This window comes from Danio rerio, chromosome 17 (assembly GCF_052040795.2).
Source record: "Danio rerio strain M-AB ecotype USA chromosome 17, GRCz13ab, whole genome shotgun sequence".
Lineage (NCBI taxonomy): Eukaryota > Metazoa > Chordata > Actinopteri > Cypriniformes > Danionidae > Danio > Danio rerio.
The window spans coordinates 17,458,239-17,481,281 of NC_141037.1; the positions used below are offsets into that span (position 1 = coordinate 17,458,239).

At 35.8% G+C, this 23,043-nt stretch overlaps 1 protein-coding gene across 9 annotated transcripts in view; it reads left to right on the forward strand.

The window, feature by feature from the left end:
* Positions 1–23,043, forward strand: part of kif13ba (kinesin family member 13Ba) — a 91,305-nt gene that overhangs the window by 60,264 nt on the left and 7,998 nt on the right. For 3 of the 9 annotated variants that reach the window (XM_087290306.1, XM_087290305.1, XM_087290302.1), the window contains 21 exons: positions 1,866–2,124; positions 3,309–3,471; positions 6,271–6,417; positions 6,530–6,679; positions 6,907–7,032; positions 9,415–9,588; positions 10,009–10,166; positions 11,425–11,557; positions 12,040–12,186; positions 12,279–12,308; positions 13,932–14,031; positions 14,684–14,810; positions 16,086–16,141; positions 16,265–16,389; positions 16,485–16,661; positions 17,408–17,500; positions 20,626–20,778; positions 21,333–21,410; positions 21,522–21,575; positions 21,677–21,791; positions 22,781–22,878. In XM_087290306.1, coding sequence (XP_087146432.1) covers positions 1,866–2,124; positions 3,309–3,471; positions 6,271–6,417; positions 6,530–6,679; positions 6,907–7,032; positions 9,415–9,588; positions 10,009–10,166; positions 11,425–11,557; positions 12,040–12,186; positions 12,279–12,308; positions 13,932–14,031; positions 14,684–14,810; positions 16,086–16,141; positions 16,265–16,389; positions 16,485–16,661; positions 17,408–17,500; positions 20,626–20,778; positions 21,333–21,410; positions 21,522–21,575; positions 21,677–21,791; positions 22,781–22,878 — 2,663 coding nt within the window. Of the gene's footprint in view, positions 1–1,865; positions 2,125–3,308; positions 3,472–6,270; positions 6,418–6,529; positions 6,680–6,906; positions 7,033–9,414; positions 9,589–10,008; positions 10,167–11,424; positions 11,558–12,039; positions 12,187–12,278; positions 12,309–13,931; positions 14,032–14,683; positions 14,811–16,085; positions 16,142–16,264; positions 16,390–16,484; positions 16,662–17,407; positions 17,501–20,622; positions 20,779–21,332; positions 21,411–21,521; positions 21,576–21,676; positions 21,792–22,744; positions 22,879–23,043 lie in introns of all 9 variants that reach the window. The other 6 variants (XM_087290303.1, XM_087290298.1, XM_087290300.1 and 3 more) reach the window with 3 other exon arrangements.

A 23,043-nucleotide genomic window follows, 5' to 3' on the forward strand; every position in this document is an offset into this window, starting at 1 on the left:
TTTACGATTATAAATTGTGAAATGAAAACAATTTCACCAGATGACTTAATATCTCTATTTTAAAATAATTTATAATGTTAGATCGATCGATTGGGATGAATCTGCAGTGGAAGTGCATCTTCATACAATCTAATAAACAATCTATAAACTTTTTGGGGTCTCTTGACACATTTTCGCTGTGGTCTGTGCTATTTGCAGTGTATTTCTCCATTTGCATGTGTTGTGAGTATTTTCATGCATGACAATCTATAAATACAATCAAGAAAAAGATACAATTGAAATGAAGTGTTTTATCATTTCCTGACTCCTAACAGTATTCAAGTACAGTAACTAAATGATAAAAATAAAAATAATTCAATAAAATTAATCGTAGTTAAGATCACAAACGGTGTAATTTATTATCCCTGAATGCTTTTAAGATCATTATACAATCACAGGCAACATGATAAATTATAATATAAACTCAATGTTGCATGTTCTGCGATGTGAATATTCTGAATGAACACATTGCGATATCGATGCTGAAACGATATAATGTGCAGCCCTAGCGTGAAGCCAAAGTTGCTCATACTTATTTCAGTATGTTGATGTATTTCCAACTTAAACTGAATATTGAGTCTGTGGTTTTTGCACGTCATTCTCATAGCAAACTAACAGTAGGAGGGGCGTGGCTAAGGATATTGTGGCTGAAGCTGTTAAACTGATCAGCAGATCTCCTTTAAACAGAAGCAAATGGTCAGACTTTAATTGAAGATTACCAAAACGTTTTTTTTTCAGTGTCTTGCACCGATTAAGTGTCCACTTAACTAAGAATAAACATTTTAAATTTTGACTTGACTTTTTTACGTATTTAATTGTATGCAAATAAATGCTCTAAATAAATTATTATTATTTTATTTGTATTGTTTTATTTATTTATTTTTTTAATTTATTTTTATTTGAAGAAATATTATCTGTTGTTTCGACTAACGCATAACTATAAATCTTAAATTAAAAAAATTCAAAGTAGTTTCTTAATTGATTTTAGTTGTATATAAATTTAGCCAAACCTAAACATTTGAACACTAGTTCATTTTTTCACTAGTTCATTTTGATTCTTGTTTGTTTTTATTTTTCATTCAATTTTTATTCTTGCTTATGCAAAGCACTTTTAATTACCATTGTGTATGACATATGCTATATAAATAAACTTGCCTTGCTTTCGTTTGCCTGGCATAGCTTTAAAAAAAAAACTTTTTTGAAAACATAGACACTATTTTCCATTCAGGTGAGACAAACTACTCATTATTAAACAAAAGGTTAACCAATCAAGACTGCAGTAATTGGCATATTGTTCTTAAAAGCGCACTAGCAATTAGGGCTGCACAATATATATCGTTTTAGCATCGATATCGCAATGTGATCATTCGCAATAGTCACATGTCAGGATGTGCAATGTTAAATCGCTATTAGGATTTATCATTTGCATGTGTTTTTGAGGTCTGTAACTATATAATGATTTTAAAAGCATTCAGGGATAAGAAATAACACCCTTTGTAACTTTAATAAAAATTCATTTAATTAAATTATTTTTATTATTCAATTATCTGATTACTGTTAGACTTGGAAAAACTATATCTTTTCCCTTATTGTATGGATCTATGCTTGTTGATTGCTTTTTATATTTTATGCACATGCTCCACACTGCACTACATCCCAATCAATTTCAAATGATCAATTGTTTCCAAATAGAGATATTAAGCCATTTGGAAATATTGCGAGATATATCCCAGAATGATATAATATCACATTGTTAGATTTTTCTAATATTGTGCAGCCCTACTAACAATAATGTTAAAAAATTACCTTATTTTGTTGTCTTCTAGACCCCATGCAAGCTGTTTTGCAGTCTCTGGAGCGCCAGCATGAGGAGGAGAAGCGAACTGCTCTGGAGCGTCAGCGGCTGATGTATGAGCAGGAGCTGCAGCAGCTGCGCAGACAACTCACTCCAGACAGACAGAGCATGCAAATCCCACAGTCACAGCCCTTACAGCCACACTACCGCAGCATGGAGAGACTGAGTCAAGGAGGAATGTCTTCATCATCCAGTGCACAGCATCGTCTGCGTCAGTGGAGCGAGGAGAGGTGAGCTTTAATAGTTTGGAGTCCGTATGGTTTATTCATGTTTTTAATAGAGACTGTTCTGCTCACCAAGACTGCATTGGTTTGATGTAAGAACAGCAAATACTATAAAATAGTGACATTTATAATGACTGTTTTCTTATTGAATGTATTTTAACATTTTTATTTATTCCTGGGATTGAAAGTTGAAGAGAGTCGCATGATCCTTGGATTTGCTGCTCAAGAAATGTTTATCATCCTTTTTTCGTCATTTGTATTATCAGTGTTGAAAACTGTTGGGTTGCTGTGTGTGTGATTCTGTGATGCACAGAGGTGCCATTTAAAATGTATTCACTTGTATTCATTATCAAGAGTGAAAGAAAGACATTTAATAATTAAAAAAAAACTTTTACAATTAAAAAAGAAAAGTTATAAATACCATTTTAAAAGCCTAAAATGTAAATCAGTTTCCAAAAAACAAGAACAAGATTCTTTTTCTTCAATATTGATAATTATAAGAAACAAAACATGTTTTAAATACAAGTTGTTACGACCCTGGTCTAGGGTCAAGGACGTAACATAAACTGGAGGGATCACAACAACAAGAAAACCAAAGTTACACACAACACAGGAATACACAATCAACACCAAGTACCGCTAATATTATTTTCCTACAACAATTTCAAACAACATGCAATCCAATTCACTCTCACTGACCGTTCCACTTTTTAAAAAAGATCCTCCTTCACTCCAGCCAATCCCCGGCGATGTTGCCGACTTAATTAGAGCGGGAACTGTGACTAAGGAAAAAGCAGGAGAAAGAGAGAGACAGGGGAGAAACGGACACACACACACACAGACTTGTGAATGCAACTAAGTAATAATTGATCATAATAAAATAGCAAGTGAGCATATTATAATCAATTCTGAAGCATTGTGTGACACTGAAAAAAATTTGTAAATTCAGCTTTTAATCCCAGGAATTAATTACATGACATGTATAAACCATGAAAATAAAAAAATAAAAACATTAATTTAAATTGAGATATTTCAAAACAATTGCTGTTTACATTACATTGTGTTTTTGATCAAATAAATGCAGCCTTTTTAGAGATTTCTTTAAAACATGAATAAAAAGATCTTCATCCCAAACGTTTAGCAGTAGTTTATATGTGTGTTTGTTAATGTTCTTATTGTGATGCCACCAGGGAGGTTGTGCTGACGCGAAGCTTGAGGAAACTGAGGGAGCAGATTGTACGGGCCAATCTGCTAGTGCAGGAAGCCAGTTTCATCGCCGAAGAGCTGGACAAGAGAACGGAGTACAGAGTTACTCTACAGATCCCTGCCGCAAACCTCAACGCTAACAGAAAGGTAGACATGTTTTGCACTAGCACACACAGCATCTATAGCATTGTTGGTGTGGTCGGGTGTAGAGCTGCACGATATTAGAAAAATCTAACATTGCAATATTTATGTATTCTGCGATATGTATTGCAATATGAATACAATTTTACTAGTTACATTGTTTGCGAAATTGATTGGGTTTATTCTGTAATGGAGTGCATATGCATAAAATATAAGAAGCAATCTACAAGCATGGATAAAATCAATTAAGAAAAAGATAACAATTAAATAAACAGCGTTTTATTGTTTTCTGAGGAGTTAAACTGTATTTGGGTATACAGCTATTGAATAATCAAATGAAAAAAATTATTATTATTATGTAAAAAATATTGCATGTCACCAATCTCGTTTCTGGAGGTCTGGTGCTCTGCAGTGTTTAGCTCCAACTTGCCTCAACACACCTGCCTGGGTGTTTCAAGTATACCTAGTAAAAGCTTGATTAGCTTGTTTAGGAGTGTTTGAATTGGGTTGGAGCTAAAATCTGCAGGACACCGGTCCTCCAGGAACAAGTTTGGTGATTCCTGGTCTATAGCAATCGATGATTGGCTCCTGTACTAGAAGGTCGGCTGTAATCACCAAATTGACCATTACACTTTTTTCCAATCAAAAAGATATGAGTGACATGTCTTGTGTATTTTATGGTCTTTGGTCATACACAGTGAGATCTGCAGTGAAATGCTTACACAACCGCTTGTGAACTTAAAAATAATAACAACACAAAATAATATCCAATAGCAAGAATCTAAATTTGGAGAAATGGAAGTTATGCGATAGAAACTAAGAGCTATTTATAAATATAAACCATTTAAAACTTTCGATATAGAGTAAGTGGTTGTAGAAAAAAGTACAAAGAATAAAAATATTTGTACAAACTGAAACGTAGAAGTCTTTCTAACAAAGTGCCTGGGTAGGGTTGCACCATCTGTTTGTAAGTTCTTTCTTTAACTGAAACGTAAACTTCGCACTAGGGGCTTAGTGACTACTAGCTAGTTTGTAACTAAGGTTTTCTTGCTCCCGTTGCACCAATTGTTCTTAAGATAAACCGTAATTAGTAGGTCTTAAGCTTTCCTTAAAGTCATGTGTAGTCGCATTGAATGATGTAATATCCAAAAAAAAGCATTTAAATCGTTAAGCTGCTTTAAAATTCTGCAACAAATGCGTCTATATATAACTGTCCTATCAAAGTTTAAATGATAACTTAAATTTTTATAGCACATTGCAGTCAGTCACTAATAACAGATGACGCACACACCTTCATTGCGAGCTGTGAGTGCACACCAAATAAACATTTTATATCCTACATATGAAAGAGAAGAGAGCAGGAAGAAAAACTCGGTCATGAAGAAATTCTCGTTTGAATTGGTGAACACAATTAATACAAAACACTCCTTGATAGAAAATTAAACTCTTCTTTCATAAACTGAAAACAATATGAGATTTGGGAGGAAAATAAGGCTGTTAGTAGAGGGAGGTCATTCTTTATTATAATCGCAAGCTCTTCAATGTAAGCTAATCTCGCTGTTGTTTCTTTTCTGCTGTTTTACATGGGGGGGGGGAGGCTGCCGTAAATATTTAGTTGGGACGTAGCGTTACGTTTAAACTAAGTTTAGTGGTGCAACACATAAATATGTAGCAATGTGTAAGTTGTAACTCAGTGTCTTTTTAAGTCACAATTAGGCTACGTTTTAACTTACTCACTGCTGGTGCAACCAGCCCCTGGTGCATAAGAGAGAAAGGAGTGTATCCTATTTTACTTTACTTATTTAAAGTAACTAAAACCAGTTATTTTTAAGTTTGTAATTTTTTTTTTTGCCCATGGTATTTTTTTGTTTAGTTTTAGTTCTTAGTTTTATTGTTTTGGTTTTAGTTTTAGTTAACTCTAATACCCATGCTTTCCTCAAAAAAAGGTTCCACATCTTCTTTCTTGCAACAAATCAAAATAAAAGCATGAGGGTTTTAATTGTAGGCTGTTTTAACCTTTTATTTGTAGGAAATTTTACACCTACAGTTGAATAATGTATTTCCTAATAAGATAAATATAATACTTAGTATTAATCACAATAAAATCTAAGTTAATTGTTTTATCCAAAATTGCTTTAAAAAGAATGTAAAACTCTGCAAATGTGCTGTTTGGTTAATAATAAAAAATAAAAAAACTAAATTCTGACTTACTTATTCCTAAAAAATGTTTTGCACAAAATAAACAGCTTTAAGTTATAAAAAAAATGTTTTTCTCCACAAAATATTCAACTCTTACATTCTAGAATGAGTATTTATTTTTCATTCATTCATTCATTCAGTTTCTTTTTGGCTTAGTCCTTTTATTTATTAGGGTTTGTCACAGCGAAATGAACCGCCACCTTATCCAGCATATGTTTTACACAGCGGATGCTGTTCCAGCTGCAACCCAGTACTGGGAAACACCCAAACACTCTCATTCACACATACACTATGGCCAATTAATTTAATCAATTCACCTACAGTATAGAGCTTGTCTTTGGACTGTGGGAGAAACGGGAACACCTGGAAGAAACCCAGGCGAACACGTAAAGAACATGCAAACTCCACACAGAAATGCCAACTGACCCAGCCGGCACTCGTACCAGCAACCTTCTTGCTGTGAGGTGACAGCACCAACCACTGAGCCACTGTATCACCATTATTTATTTTTATTAAAAAAAAAGATTAATTCTTAATGTAGATGTTCTAATCGTTCTGTATTTCTTTATTATGCAATGTAAATTAACTTGACTTTTTTGTATTTAGAGAGATGCTGTACTGAGCGAACCTGCTATACAAGTGAGGAGAAAAGGCAAAGGCAAGCAAATCTGGGCTCTTGAGAAGATGGAAAACCGTCTGGTGGACATGAGAGAACTTTACCAGGAGTGGAAAGACTTTGATGAAGACAACTCTGTATGCTTTTTTTTTTTTTTTTTTAATAAACATCACCAGAAATGTTATTATCGCATTAAAAATGATGCTGTGACACTACAGTATGTGTGTGCTCTATATCTCCATCTCATAGGTGATGCGCTCATACTTCAAGAGAGCCGACCCTTTCTTCGATGAGCAGGTCAATCACAGTTTAATTGGGGTGGCCAATGTATTCCTCTCCTGTCTGTTTTATGATGTAAAGCTACAATACGCGGTTCCAATCATCAATCAGAAAGGAGAGGTGAGGATGATACATTTTCCTCTGCCAGGCATCTGAGATCAGTGGTTCTTCAATATTTCATAATGGACTCATTTCATTTTCTGAAGAAAATGTTTTTCTAGCAGCATTTAAAATTAAATCAAGTGCAGATTGATGTGTGAAATTGAATGCGACAGAGTCGTCATATCAAGCATGAGACACACACAGTGTATTTGGTTGAAGTGTTGTTGACTTGTTGCTGGTGTCAGGTGGCTGGTCGACTGCATGTGGAGGTGATGAGGATGGGTGGAGGGTTTGATGACAGTGTAGGCGGAGGTGAAGAGAGTGATGGCAGCCCTGACGGAGATGTACAGGAGCGCAAGCTGGTCTGTATGGTGAGTACTGTATGGTGAGCAGTGTTGGGTAAAAAAGTAATAGATTACAAATTACTGACCGCTGGAAAATTGTAATTTGATAACATTACTAATTACTTAATGTAAAAAGTAATCATATTACTAATTACTTTGAAGTTACTTTTAAAACATACCTAAAAAATACTAAATAAACTGCAGCTCTTTCAATATTTTAATATTCACAGAGAAAACGTTACAATGGGTTGATCACAGCAGCATCATATTTAAAGACTTAGTTTGCCTAAAACTTAAAATTCTCTCATTATTTACTTTTTCCAATCATGTTTGTCTTTTTTTTAACACAAAGAAGAAATTTAGAATAAAACTGGAAATCTGTAACCATTGTTGACCTTCATAGTATGAAAAAGCACCACAGTGTTAAGGTGATCTGTGTATGTTTGATGTAATTAGTCTGCTGAAATCTGTATATTCCATATAAAGCTGATTGGTCAATTTTAATCACGTGACTCGCGGTTTTCAGCTGTGTGCACCTGGAAAATGCGAGCGTGCAGAATTTGCGCTTCTAACATGTGAGCAAGCCGTGCACCTGTATTAGAAATAACACACGATATAAGACACGATAAATGAACAGCCCCATAAGCAGCTACATGTCTTCACATTCAGAAGATACCTTCACTCTCGATCCTGCACAAAAACATTCAGTTTAGCCTGTTTAAGGCACCGATGTCCTCCATGGTGACGAGTATTGTCATAGAATGCTTTCTGTTCAAGTGCTTCAAGTTGCTGGTCAACATCTTTAGGGACTAGAAATAGACTGCATTGTACAGCAATAATTTAGTTTTTTTTAACCTCAATGAAATCTAAATATTTTCTGTATTTTCACTTGAAGAAACAACCACTATTTTCAGCAACCATTTCAGCTCTTGTTCTCCAGCATTGTAAAAGTGCATATTTATTAACTGTCTTTGTAGCGGAAAACGTTATTTACAAGAAGCATTTTTTTCTTCCAAAAATCTATATTTTTATCGTAAGTAATGCAATTACATCGACTTTAGTAACTGTAATCAAATTACACAAGTTAAAAATGTAATTCGTTACACTACTGCGTTCCCTGAAAATGTAATTAGAGTACAGTAATGGTTACTATGGAACGCCCAACTCTAATGGTTGGGAAACTGGTTTTGAAATTTAAAGGAATAGGTCATGCAGAAATACAAATGTGCTTTTATTTACTCATTTGAGATCTTGGTGACTAATTTGAGATCTTAGTAACAAAGGACTTCATTTTAAGCTAAACATTTGAAAGGGATAGTTCACTCAAAAATGATAATCTACTCACTATTTAATCTCCATCAAGTGGTTCCATACCTTTTTGAGTTACTTTTTTTCTTTTTTAATGTAATGAAATGTGTATTTATATAACGCACTTATTATGTATACACCCAATTATGCTATGCCCAAAGCGCTTCACAATCATGAGAGGGGGTCTCTCCACACCACCACCAGTGTGTAGCATCCACTTAGATGGTTCGATGGCAGCCACAGGACAATGGCGCCAGTGCGCTGATCACACACCAGCTATAGGTGGAGTGAAGAGACAGTGATGCAGCCAATTTGGTGGATGGGGATGATTGAAAGGCCATGATGCTTAAGGGCCAATGGAAGGAATTTGGCCAGTAAAAGTGAAAGAGACGCTATATTGTCAGTGAGTGGGTGATGTCACCCAATGACAGTATAGTGTCTCTTTCTCTTTTACTGGGGCATTAGGACTCACAGACTGCAGGTTGAGCGCCTCCTGCTGGCCTCACTAACACCACTTCCAACAGCATCTTGGTTTTCCCATGTGGTCTCCCATCCAGGTACTGACCAGGCTTAGCCCTTCTTAACCGGTCTTGGGCTGCAGGGTGATATGGCTGTGGCTCTTTTGAACTCAAAATAAGATATTTTAGAAGTATGTTAGATACCGATAGCCATTGACATTCATAGTATTTGTTTTTTTCTGTTACTGTATGGAAGTCAATGGTTAACTATCCCTTTAATGTTTTACTAAAGAAAAAAAAAAGTCGCCAAATGATTTTCTCATGCTGCTCCCAGGGCTGCATTTATTTGATAAAAATACAGTAAAATAGGAATATTGTGAAATATTATTCGAATTAAGCATATTTATTTATTTATTATTTTTAACTATATTTTTATATTATTATAAAGTGTAATTTAAGCTTGCACAATTAAACCTGAATTTTAAGCATCATTCCTCCAGTCATCAGAGTCTCTTCAGAAATCATTCTATTATGCTGATTTCCTGTTTAAGAAACTTTTTTTTTCTTCTTATCAGTGTTAAAAAAACAATTGTGCTTGTTAGAATATTATCTAATAGTTATTTTTCTCTTGTCTCTCCTACAGATTAAGATCCTGCAGGCTACAGGTCTCCCGCAGTACCTCTCCAATTTTGTCTTTTGTCAGTACTCCTTCTGGGACCAAGCAGAGCCCATCATTGTTGCCCCAGAAGTAGATCCCTCAGCGTCCTTCTCCAGCAGCAAAGACCCCCACTGTATGGTGGTGTTCGATAGCTTGAAGGTACAAGTCATAATAAGTGCATTCACTAGCAGATACTAAATTAAATTAGAAAACATAATGCTTTTTGCCAATACCTCAAAACCTTACCATTAGCAGTTATAATTCACTTTTAATAATTGTCAGCATCTCCTTGTAAGTGCATTACACATGGGTAGGGAATACACTGATGTTACACTCTTTTCCAATACCAATAATTCAATGTTTGGAAGCTGGTAATGGATAGAAAATACTCATTTTGATATCAGTTTTTTGCAAACATACATTAGACAAGAAACAATCCATTTATTCAATCAGATGACCTTAATTTTTAATATTGGGCCAGTAACGATAACATAAAAAAAATCAGCATTTATCATGCGATGCTGATACATTGTGCGTCACTCATTTGGATTTGCTGTTGTTTTTCTGTCTGTGCTGCAGGAGCATGCGGTGAATGTAACAGAGGAATTTATCGAGTATCTCACTGAGGGTGCTGTAGGCATCGAGGTTTATGGACACAGACAGGCTGATCCAGGCAGAAACCCTGCGCTGTGGGATCTTAGCATCATCCAGGCCAAAACACGAACATTACGTGACAGGTGAGCCAAAGACTGAGCTTTAATCTAATCTTTATTTATATGGCCTTATGTAATTGTAGGTTGATTGGTCAGTCATCAAAATTAGTCTAAATTCTGCAATTTAACACATTTTGGCTAAAATAATCTCAAATCATTCGGTTGTTTTGAGATGTTCTTCCATCCTTTGATTTAAAGTTGAATTGTTTTGAAACAGGTTTTCAAAAGTTTGCGTTTACAACCCCCTCCCCCCCAGATGCTGTTGTCCAATGAATGAATGGTCAAAAGATTTGTAAGGGTTAGTTCACAAAATATAAAATCTACTATTGAATACTCACCCTCATGTTGTTCCAATCCCTCAAGACCAGTGATTGTCTTCAGAACAAAAATGAAGATATTTTAGATAAAATCCAAGTGCTCTCTGACATTCTATAGACATCAACAGTCCAGGGCAGGGATGGGCAAACTCTGTCCTGTAGGGCCTTAACCAAACCCTAATCAAACACACCTTCCTATATTGTTCTAGTGATCTTGAAGACACTGGTTCAGGTTTGTTTAATTGTGTTGGAACAAAACTCTGCAGAACACCAGCCCTCCAGGAGCAAGTTTGCCCATTCCTGGTCCAGAGGCATTCAAAGTATGGAAAAGCAACCAAAAACATTTCATGTTACTTTAGGGGTGCAGATATAATTTATTTGAAGCTTTAAGAATATTTTTGAATGCCAAAATACAATTTATTCACCACCTTAGATTAGGGTGCACTTTACTACTGCCCACAGTAAACAAACTCTGACCTGAAGTAAAAGAGAATACATACTTGAAGACATGAACAAAGTCATATCTTCTGTTTTGTTTAGTTTGGCTCACAAAAATGTTTGTGGAGCTTCGTATGATTGCAGTTGCACCACTAATGTTACAAGCAATGTTTTGACTATGTTTTTGGTTTCTTTTCTGGATTTTAAACGATTCATGACTATTGTTGTCAATGGAGGATAAGAGAGCTCTTAGTCTTTCTGAAATATTTTAATCTGTGTTTGAAGGTCTCAGGATTGGAACAACATAATGGTAATTAATAAGAGAATTTAAATTTTTGGGTGAACCAACCCTTTAAGCTTTTGAAATGGAGTCGCCCCAAAATCTGAAAGATTTAAAAAAGGAAATTGAGAGAAAACTGATGAAGGGCCATAATTTTCCAGTAGAAACTTTTTAGAGAACATTGTGTGCAGGGGCATCTGACTTGCTTTCTGTTTTTTGGACTGATTCAGCTCTCTTGTGTCTTCAGGTGGAGTGAGGTGACACGTAAACTGGAGATGTGGGTGCAGATTCTGGAGCTGAATGAGAACGGAGAGTACATGCCTGTGGAGGTGGTGCCAGCGCGAGATGTTCGCACGGGTGGCATCTTCCAGCTCAAACAGGTAAGACACTTCATATTTCTGTATGGTCAATTAATTATACCACAGTAAGTTAATTAGCCTAGATTACAATCAGAATGACTGTATAGCAAAAAAATAAATGAATAAATAAAAAAAATAAAATAAAAAAATAAAAAACTTCAGACTTTTTTTTCTTTAATCACATGCTTTATTGATGACTAATGAAGTTATAGGAATTAATAACCTTAACTTTCTGATTTTGATTGTAATGCAATAATATGCACCTTTTGTAAAGCTGCTTTGAAACAATAATTGTTGTGAAAAGCGCTATACAAATAAACTTTGAATTGAATTGAAGAAGGTATTTTTGACTCCTGGTTCTGTGCAAACTCTTGCTTTTTTGTTGATTTATTTATGACTCTATTTGTGCTCTGCTATCCTATCAGCACAGTGTTTATCATTTTGCTCTAAGGTTTTTGTCATGGCATGTTAACACAGGGATTTTGTGTGTCTTTGTTTCTCAGGGTCAGTCTCGGCGAGTTCAGGTGGAGGTGCGTTCAGTTCAAGATTCGGGCACAATGCCATTAATATCAGAGATCATTCTGGGAGTTTCCATCGGTTGTGTGCAGATCAGGCAGGTTCCGATGACCAAAAACAATGAGCCACAAGAGGTGAACCTTCTTTTCCACTGAACCATTTCGCTGGAGGATGTCTGAGTGTGGTTTGATGCACTGTAACATTTATATATTGTTTTTTCTTGTAGCCTGAGGGTGATGAAATGGACAGTTATCAGGTATGTTCGGCTGTGTTGTGTTGTTCTATTTATTTTATTTTGTTTAACTAGTTAGTAAGTTTAGCATTTGATACAAACAATTAAATCACACATATACATACCCACATATACACATTCAAAGTACCTTATAAAAGAGGATGAGAGCTACAGCTACTAATGTTCTGGGCAATCCGTAAAAGCTGCCTACTATACAGGGATTCAACACTCACCTGTGATTCACCAATCAACCTGCTAGACCACCTAACAACCTGGCTCAGTCTATTCCTGTTTTTGAGAGACAGACCTCCAAACCATGCCACCAGAGCAAAGGATAGAATAGACTCGATAAGAGCACGATAAAAAAAGATTAAGCATATTGGGGCCAATGTGAAAACGTGATAATTTCCTGAGACAATATAGACACCGATGCCCCTACTTGTACACAGCATCACAGTTTGCCTCAAAGTTTAAAGATCGGTCAATAATGGTACCCAAACATTTGTAGTTCTACACCCATTCTACTTTTTGACCCCTGATATTAGTCACCTCAGCTGCTGTATGATTCCTTCTAAATTTAATATTCATAATCTTTGTTGCATTGAGTTTTAGATTTGACTCCTCACAACACTGAACTAAATGATCTACTATAGGACCATAACTATTTTCATCTCCTTGGAGGAGGCTTACAATCACAGTGTCGTCTGCCTAGTTTAAAATGAAATGATTTTAAAATGTGCTCTGACACATGTTTGTGTACAGCATAAATAAAAGTGGGGATAACACACACCCTCAGGCTTTCTGACAGGGAACTGTTTATTGACATATTATATTATATTATATTATATTATATTATATTATATTATATTATATTATATTATATTTTGCACATAACAGCTGCACATATAACGTTGTGTAGTGATATACCTGTACATACTCTTGTCATTTTGTATATTTGTATTCATTTCTATTTTTGAAATATATTTATTATCTGTTTTGTCCTGTCTCTGTAATTGTGTTGCACTGTAAAAGATGTCATGAAAACAAATTTCTCGTATATGTGAACATACAATGACAACAAAGCTCTCTCTGAATCTGATTATATTATATTATATTATATTATATTATATTATATTATATTATATTATATTATATTATAATATATTATAATTACATTGCATACACCTGCTCAGGAGAATCTGGTCTGCTTGGTTATCTGTTCTTGTTACTGTGTTTCCCTCCTACCTGTTTTCTGTCTAAATTCACCGTCCTGTCCATTAAAAGCTTAACCTTAAAGGGATAGTTTCCCCAAAAATAAAAATTGACTCCGTTTACTCACCATCATGTGAATTTTAAACCTTTGAGATTCCTTCTTCTATTAAACACAAAATAAGATATTTTAAAGAAATCTAAAAAACCTTCAAGTATTGAGATCCAATAGGAAAACAAACACTATGGAAATCAATGGTTACAAGTTCATAGCTTTCTTCAAAATATCATCTTTTGTGTTTAACAGAAGAAAGAAAATCAAAATGGGGTATTCAAGATTTAAAACAAGCACAGAGTGGGTGTTTTATGGTAAACCATCCCTTTAATTAAAGAAAAATGCTGTTACATTTGTCAAGCAATCACATCTTTATCCTTTAGGAGCGAGATTTGGAGCGTCTCCGGCATCAATGGCTCACTGCTCTCACTAAAAGACAAGAATATCTGGACCAACATCTTCAGACCCTAGTCAGCAAATCAGGTAAAACAGACAAACCTCATGCTGTTTTGCTCCATATTTGACTAGCAAATAGTTCTTTCCTGACTTCACTTTGTTGCTAATCTGCTTTGTGTTTGGGAGGTCCATGTGGCCATCCATCACAGTCTAGCAGAGTAATTACATACATAAAGCAGACAGACCAAATGTGAATCTGATTTAGCTGCTTTTTTTATATCATATCATGCTCTGGTCCCAATCTTAATTTCTGCTGTTCCTTTTCTGGCCAAAAAAATATATAATTTGGACTCAAAAATGAGTAAAAGAAAATAAGCTAGACAAAAAATGCAATGATTTGCCAGCTTTTAGATCTATATAAAACTCTGCGTGCGTGTGCGCGTGTGCGTTTGTGCGTGTGTGTGTGTGTGTGTGTGCGCGTGTGTGTACATGCACTCGAAAAATATTGCTGCTTGCTCAAACTAATTTAAATAAACAGCTTGTTTTATGTTCAATCCATTTAAATGTGTTTAGTTTGGAACCCTGCATTTTTTCACAGTGTACCCACACTTATTTGGGCACTAATGATGAGTATGTGAGCAAAACATGACAAAATCAGTGCTGGGACTCAAAAATGGGTTTAACTCAGCGTGAAATTAAAAATCGAGAAAACATGAACGTCTTTGCTCTCTCTGTGCAGATAAGTCTGAGGATGATGTGGAGAGGGAGGCTCAGCTGCTGGAGGGGCGTCTGACGCTTACAGAGGAGAGAAATGCAGTGATGGTGCCCTCTGCTGGCAGTGGAATACCAGGAGCTCCTGCTGAATGGTACAACACTGATCCAGCCTCACCATATGCTTTTACACCGAGTAACTACTTCACAGTCCTACCAAAAATGATTGTGACACCAGATATTATTTATATATTAATTTATTTACATTTTGCAGGACACTACAGTTAATTTATGTAAATGATGAAAGCAAAATTAACTAAACTGTGACGCATGTCTAAAAATTTTTTATCCATTTGACTAAAAATAAACAGCAGGAAGTGATGAAGCTGCTGCAGCAAGATTGGAAAATGCAGAAGTTCAGATTTGATGAATCTGAGAAAAAGCTGTGTAAATATTGTCATACTCAAGTGTGTGAATTACACTGGGGATAACCCCCCCTCTATTAATGATTGATCCCTTCTGGAGGACGTCAAAACAAAATGGGTGGGAGTCAGCTGTTTAAATTGTGAGAGATGTTTTTCTCTGATCTTTATTTTAAGTAATAATATTAATTATTAAGATAATAGATAATTTAGGTTTGATCACCCTTTTAACTGTTTATACCATTGTGATGGCATGATCGCAACCAGCAGTCTATGCAGGAAAATATTCAGTCTGATGATCTGAAACCAGCAGATTTAGAGCATCGTAAGCGTTCAAAACACACTTTTTCTGTAAAACAGGTGTTTGGATCTACATTCAACCTAAAAGTAAAAAAAAAATTATGCCTAGTTTGTATTTTAACAGACACCTATGCTGGCACATGGAAGGTAAAGCATGTTTTTACACAGCGGATGCCCTTCCAGCTGCAACCCATCACTGGGAAACAATCATACTCTCGTTCACACACATACACTACGGACAATTTTAGCTAACCCAATTCACCTGTACCACATGTCTTTGGACTTGTGGGGGAAACTGGAGCTCCCGAAGGAAACCCACACAAACACGTGGAGAACATGCAAACTCCACACAGAAATGCCAACTGACCCAGCTGAGGCTCAAACCAGCGACCTTCTTGCTGTGAGGCGACAGTACTACCTACTGCACCACTGTGTAGCCCTTTTGTTATGTTTTGTTATTATTTTCGAAATCGATTAAACTGTGATAATGTTAATGGTGTCTGAATATTTTTGGTTTAACTGTAAGTAACGTTTTGTATGATATTAATGCAGTTTTCTTTTTTTAAGAGATTGCAAAACAATGGGTTTTGATGGATTGATATTTAGATTTGAGCCTTTGTTTTGTTAAATGAGTGTCAGCATTAGTTAAACAGTTTTGCAAATGTTTAGTCAGGAACATTTGAGTTGATTTTATGTCTGCTTTGGCAGGGTACCAGTACCCGGGATGGAAACTCACATTCCAGTGCTCTTCCTGGACCTGAGCGGTATGTTTTCCTCTTGCTAAATGCAACGTCCTCTGTGACCTTTCTTGCAGTTCTCCCTTCTGCAAGCTCTATTTATCTAACCGCTCATTTTCACACTCGTTGTTCCTCCTTCCTTTGCTCTAGCTGATGACTTCAGCTCTCAGGAGAATCTGGACGTCCCTGAGGCAGGCGGTTGGGACGCTACTCTCAGTTCGGAAGATGAGGATGAATTTTTCGACCTTCAGATAGTCAAACACTATGATGGAGAGGTGCGAGTTTGACCTGCGTGGCCTCGGGGGCTCTCTTGGGGTCTCTAGTTGTTGTTTTTTTTGGAGGATTGCATTAAAGCCTATTTTTCTTCCAGGTGAAAGCCGAAGCCTCTTGGGACTCCACCGTCCACGAATGTCAACAGCTGAGTCGAGGAGCCACTGCGGATCAGAGAGTGTACTTGATCGTCCGCACTGTGGTGCAGCTCAGCCACCCTGCAGAAATGCAGCTCGTCCTGCGCAAACGCATCTGCGTGAACATTACTGGACGACAGGTGCAGAGCAGTCTGCTTTTATATAACCTACACTGTCATCAGAGCTGGAGAAAAGGGTCATCTTTGTCCAAATATTTCAGCTTAAAGGGATAGTTCACCCAAAAATAACAATTCTGTTGTAATTTAGTCACTTTATTTTGAACCTTTATGAGCACAAAAGAAGATATTTTAGAGACCGCTGAAAACCTGTAACCATTGACCTCCATAGCAATATAAACAAATACTATGGAAGTCAATGGTTACAAGTTTTCAACATTTTTCTAAACATCTTCTTTTATGTTCAACAGAAGAAAGAAACTCATAAAGGTTTGAAACGGGTAAATTACAGAATTTTCATTTTTTGGTGAACTGTGCCTTTAACATGCTGCTTGTTTTGCATATAAATTCTACACTACTTTAAAGATGCCAACCTGGTTGCACTAAGTAGGACATATTCCTGGATTAACATCTATTCATTCCAACCATCCGGTCCGAATTAAGGGATTCCTTTATTTATTTTAAGTTTAGGCTTACAGTTAGATTTATGCACTTCTACATGAGTGTTACCCAACTTGTATTACTCTGATTTTGGGAATAGTTTACAGTTATGGTTGGGTTAAGAGGTAGGGAATAGGTATGGATTACATTTTTGAACAAAAATGATATTCCAGGATCAACATGGATGTTAATCCAGGATCGGATCGTACATGGCAAAAATATGAGGTGCACTAGAAAAATACTTATTTGTCTTTTATTTATATATCCAGGGTTTCGCTCAAAATTTTTTGAGACGGATGTCAACTAGGAGCACTATTCCAGGCTGTGGTGTGACATTTGAGGTCGTCTCCAACATCCCTGGGGTAAGCAAGCTAAATATATGTAATAAGAATAAAATTAGAAATGAGAAATGTTAATGTGTGCTGGATTTTTGGATATACTATTATTATAGACAACTGCTCGGGGCACTTTTAAGACTGGAAAAATAAACTTTGAGTCACATCCGAATTGTTTTGCTGCATTTGGTCTTTCTTAAGGATTTTTTTAAGGATGATTCATGATTAGCCTTTGTCTTTTCAAATTTTGGTTTATAATCTTTTATTTCTGTTTTCGCTCTTAAGAATTTGTTAATAACTGCTGTATGCAGGGTGCAAACTAGGGGGAGCTACGGCGAACTTGGCTCACTTAAGGCACGGGCTCCCTTGAAAACATGATTTACGAAATTTTAGGGGTCTCAAAAAAATATTGTCAAAGTTATTTTGACGTGCGGTTTCAGTATTGTGTGATGTGATCATGGATTATTATGTGCAAAAGAGCAAAAGTATCATTCATTCATGCATGACAGCGATTTACACCTCACTTTAAAAAAAGAAAACTACTTACTATTCTAGTCATGACCATCAAGGTGTGGGGGCGCTGAGGAGCAAAGTCCAGTCATGTCAAAGACTGACAGCCAGATGCTTTCATATAGACGCTGAGACACTGCTTATTCATTTTCCGAAACAAATCATGTGACGTTGTGTTTCATTTTATTTGCTTCATACAATTGGCTAATAATGTTCTTTTTTTATACACAAAATTATTGATGGGGAAAACGAGCGCTTTTTAGCGAGAAAGTAAACCGAAACTTGCGGTGCTTTTTCTTTTAGCCTACTTAAGTTATATTGCTACTGTAATATTAGTTACAATTATATAAATATTTGTTTTTATATTTATTAGATTATGCTTTGATTATACATTGCTGTTTAAAGACAGGGATCCTGTGTGTTTTATAGCCTACATCATTGTGGCAAGGCACTCTCAAGATGCAAAAAAGTGGGCTTTCCAAAGGCCATGGTATAGTTCAAACACTGGCTATATATAAAGAGAAGAACTGAATATATAGAGTATATAGAAATCAGAAATACTGCCTTTGAAACTTAAATAAAAGAAACTTTAGTTGATACAATACACATACTAAAACGTACTTACAGCACAATAATTATAATTGTGTGTACTTTGCAATCACCTGAAAAAAGCTCTTTCAAAATATGAACATAGTAATAATTTACTTGTGAGTCTAACAGAAATGTTATTTTATGCCTGATCAAACTAATCATCCAGTGATCAACTAAACATTAACATCTGTAGATTAAAGCTACTTTTTATTAGCATAGTAATATAATCAGCAATTTAAGACATTAATTTCTGACAAGACACTTCTAAATACAAGCTTTATGGTACTATTTCAAAACAGAAACTAATATAACACACGATAACCTGCTCTCACACATGTTGCAGAATACAAGAAATGGGTTTATTAGCATGTGAAAGAATGAAATCCCAAGTTTTGTAGCAATTAATGCAATTTCCTAACCTTCACATTGATTTGTCTGACACTGTGAAACTTAGTGCAGCAGTTAGGGTTTTGAGTTGATTTCAGTCCTTTGAAGAAGGGGTTTTAACTCTATCCTTGTCCTTTTTGTTTTATTTCATATTTTTCCTCATGATATTCATGAAATCTTATCCTTAAACTTTTGGGTAACTACCTAAAGTTGACTGCATTGGGTGTTTTTTTTCCTCTACTAGTTTGGATCATCTCTTACAAGGATGTTTAGTTTTCAAAAACTTAACATTTAGATGTGGTGGTATAAAAAATGACAGATCTCAAAATTTGTGATTCTGAAGTATACAACTGTGGTATTTCACATTTTTAAACCATTTCAGCACAGTTCTGTTCAAGTGGGTACTGCCTGATTTGCTCCAGACACCCTGAAGTACTTTTTACATTTTTTGTTTTACAGATTTATGTCTGTTGAGCATCATTTAAGACGACATTAGCACCTGTTAGCTTTAATTGTGGAGAAAAGTGAATAACTTTGAGATTTTGTCAGCTAATTTCATCTTCTGGGTTTAAAAAGATTTTGGGGCGTGATCAAAATCGTTGACGTAGCGCGAATCTTCTAGTGGAGTGATGACGATTTCTCAATATTGTTTATAGCGGAGTTGCCCTATGAGAAGACCCTGCTTCCTAATTATTCATGAGAGCATGTGCTTATATCTGTGCTGCTGTGTTCACCTATGTTTAAAATCCTCCAGATTACCGGCAGGGTTAATGGTTGGAATAGATGGGGCAAGAGACCTTCTGCACTGCTATCCACTGTGTCTGCATTCAGACCGGGGGATTGAGAAGGAGAAAAGTCCTCCTTATTTATAGAGTTTATATAAACATTATTATCTTTATAATGATAGAACAAATTGTGGTTATGTGTATATGAAATTACGAATAACAAATTTAGCAGGGCATTAAATTACTGTTTTTTTTTTTTTTTTTTTGCATTTTAACTTTGTAAACTATAAAATCATGGGTGTCCTCACGGTTTGTCTTATTTTGTGAGCCAACTGTTCGCTCCTCTTTTTCCCCTGCTCTGCTGGCCACGCCCACTCCTCCCTCTGCTCACCCATCTCAGAGAATTTTTAAATTGTTTTATTTCTGAGGTAGACTTGAACCAAAAGAAGGGGGTTTCATGGCCCTTTAAGGTCTTGCTAAACACTATGAAGTATTTTCCAGAAGATAAGATTCACTTGGTCAAAATTAAATGGTTGTGAGTTGTATTGGTATACATGTATAAGTGAAATAAAAACTAGAAGCTTAAAACAAATATATATTTTAGTGCAATACAGTTTTAAAAATTACAATAAATATCATTGCAATTATAAATGTTCACCAATACAACTGTGCATGTCTTATTGATGTCTTGCACAAGTCAAAGCATGCATCAGAGGATTTAAAGTGACTTATTTGCCGGAAAAATTGTAATAGTAGGTGAAATTGTCTTTTAATAATGTATGGATCACTTCAGAGCTATCTACAACTAAAGACCTTGTTAGTAGGCTATTGCTCACAAGACATACATTTTTATTATTGAAACTTGTTTTTTTAAACCAGGTCGTTAACAAGCAAACCATCTCTCAAACCCTACTTTCTCTCTGTTGTGTACGTCAGCAGGACAGTCAAAGCTCAGAGGACAGGGAGATGTTGGCCCGAGTGGCCGCCAGCGCGGAGAACCCCAAATCCTCAGATAATGAAGCTGCCATAGAGAAGTACCTACGGAGCGTCCTGGCTGTGGAGAACATCCTCACACTGGACCGCCTGAGACAGGTCACATCATGTTTTAAAAATCTGAATCCAGCAAACAGATAGATTTGCTTCACCAAAGGCAGTAAACCACTACCTTAAATTTTTATTAGTACTTTTATTGGTAACACAAAAATGGTCTATTAGTTAATGTATTTACTAAAAAGAACAAACAATTATTAATACATTTATTATGGTATTAATTCATCTTTGTTAACATTACCTAATGTGATTTAAGTTATATACCGTAATGTTAGTTCATCTTAACTTATACTGCATTAACTGATGTTAGCAAGCACAACTTTGGATTAGGAAATGTTGAACTATGATTAATTAATGCTTTACAAGATGCTTCAAACTAGGTTAATGTTAATTAATGCTTCAACATGAACTAATGGACCATTATTTTAAAGTGTTACCCTTTTATTTTCACAAGACTTTTTAAATCACTTTTGTTGAGGAGTGAAACAGAGAAGAATAATGTTAAAAGCGCAATATTTACCTTAAAATGATTCTTTAAAATTACTGTACTTCATTGTTTTTCCATCATGTAAATCAGTTTCTGTTTTGTGCTCCAGGAGGTGGCTGTGAAAGAGCATTTGGCAGGAAAAGGCAAGGGCAGCAGACGCAGTCTCAGCTCTCCCAGTGTGCATCGGGTAAGAGCATCTGCAGCATTACAGTCATCCTAATAGACAGAAATATTAAGGACACTCTGCATCATCAGAGCCTGCTGTGATCTCTTCCCAAATCACCTCTTTCTCCTTTAGTTATCTGGAAGCAGACAGGATCTGTCACTAAATTCAGTTCTGGATGACAACAAGGTAAGCTTCTATGGGGAAAAACAAGACACATGGTAGACCACAGGAAATAGGGAGTTAATAACACAGGAAATAACCTTTGATATTCAATTTGCTTATGGAAGAATCGTTGGGAAAGCCAGCAGGATATCTTTGCAACATCTTCCGGGTTTAGCAAAACACTGCCACGACCATCCAGACCTCCTACACCTCCAACACAGAGTCAGGACCCTGAACAAGGTATGACATTTATGGAATAAATGTAATGATTGTTGCAATAAGATAATAGAGATGCATGATATATCGGTTAACGATATCGGCTGATAAATGCTTATTTTTAATTGGATGAAAATAATAATTTATCAATTATAAGTTATGGATTATTTATGGGTTTAAATGAGGTTATTATATATTATAAAAAGGACTTGCTTGTAACTTGCAGATTATATTGGGAAATTATAGATGTAGATGTTTTCTCGCTGGTTCTTTGTCTTCTGCAGTTATACACTGTAAAAAATGCTGGGTTCCACGTAATCGATTTGTGTTGGGTCAACATGAAGAAATTGAGTAGGCTTGGTTTTAACGAATTTAAGTGGACTAAGCATAAAACAATTAAGTTACCCCCCCAAAAAACTGAAAAATTGTGTTGTTTCAGTTCATTTTAATCAAGTAATTTGAGCACAAAATAAACACAGTTTTTTTGAGTGTAGGATTTTAAAATAAAAGCAATTGCTCAGGAAAATGTACATAAAGTTTTGTGTTTATCCATCTACAGTATATATCAGTTATAGGCTTCCAAATATAAAGACCTTTCAGTATCTGCTAAAATCTACATATCAGTGCATCCCTATAAAATATTCTTCCCTTTTCCATGAATCATTCTTTATTTGTCTGTCATTTCAACTTTCAATGCTGTAAACGTGTCAATGCTTATGCAACTTTAGGATTTGAACCTGCAACCTTCTGGTTATCACTTGAAATCTCTCCAAGTCTTTTTGAACTTCTCTTCACCTTGTCTATTTGTAATCTCTCTAAAAAAATGTCAGTGACATTTTTGTATATACTCAACATTTTTTCTGTCTTCATGCACGCCTTTTATATCTTTTCTACATCTGTCCCTGTTTCACCACCATTGTCGTCTCTCTCTCCACACCTCTACCTTGCTGTTTGCCTCCTTCCCGACCCACCCTCAGGTTTTTCAGGGCTTGCTGCTTCTTATATCTCCCCAGTCAAGGCCCTGGTACCACAGATGCCCAAGCTGCTCAAGTCGCTGTTCCCTGTACGCGATGAAAAGAAAGATTTGAGACCCTCTCCACACTCCCAACAGGTCTGGACTCATTTTCGACTTTTAATTTATTAAGTAAACTATGCGCAAAACCTTGCTTTATTTGCCTGGGTGAGTCAATATTATGCATTATAAAAGGTCATATTTTGATTTTAGGGGTCTCGATGGCCATAGCAACAAACAGCAGGAGATCACGAGCAAAACATG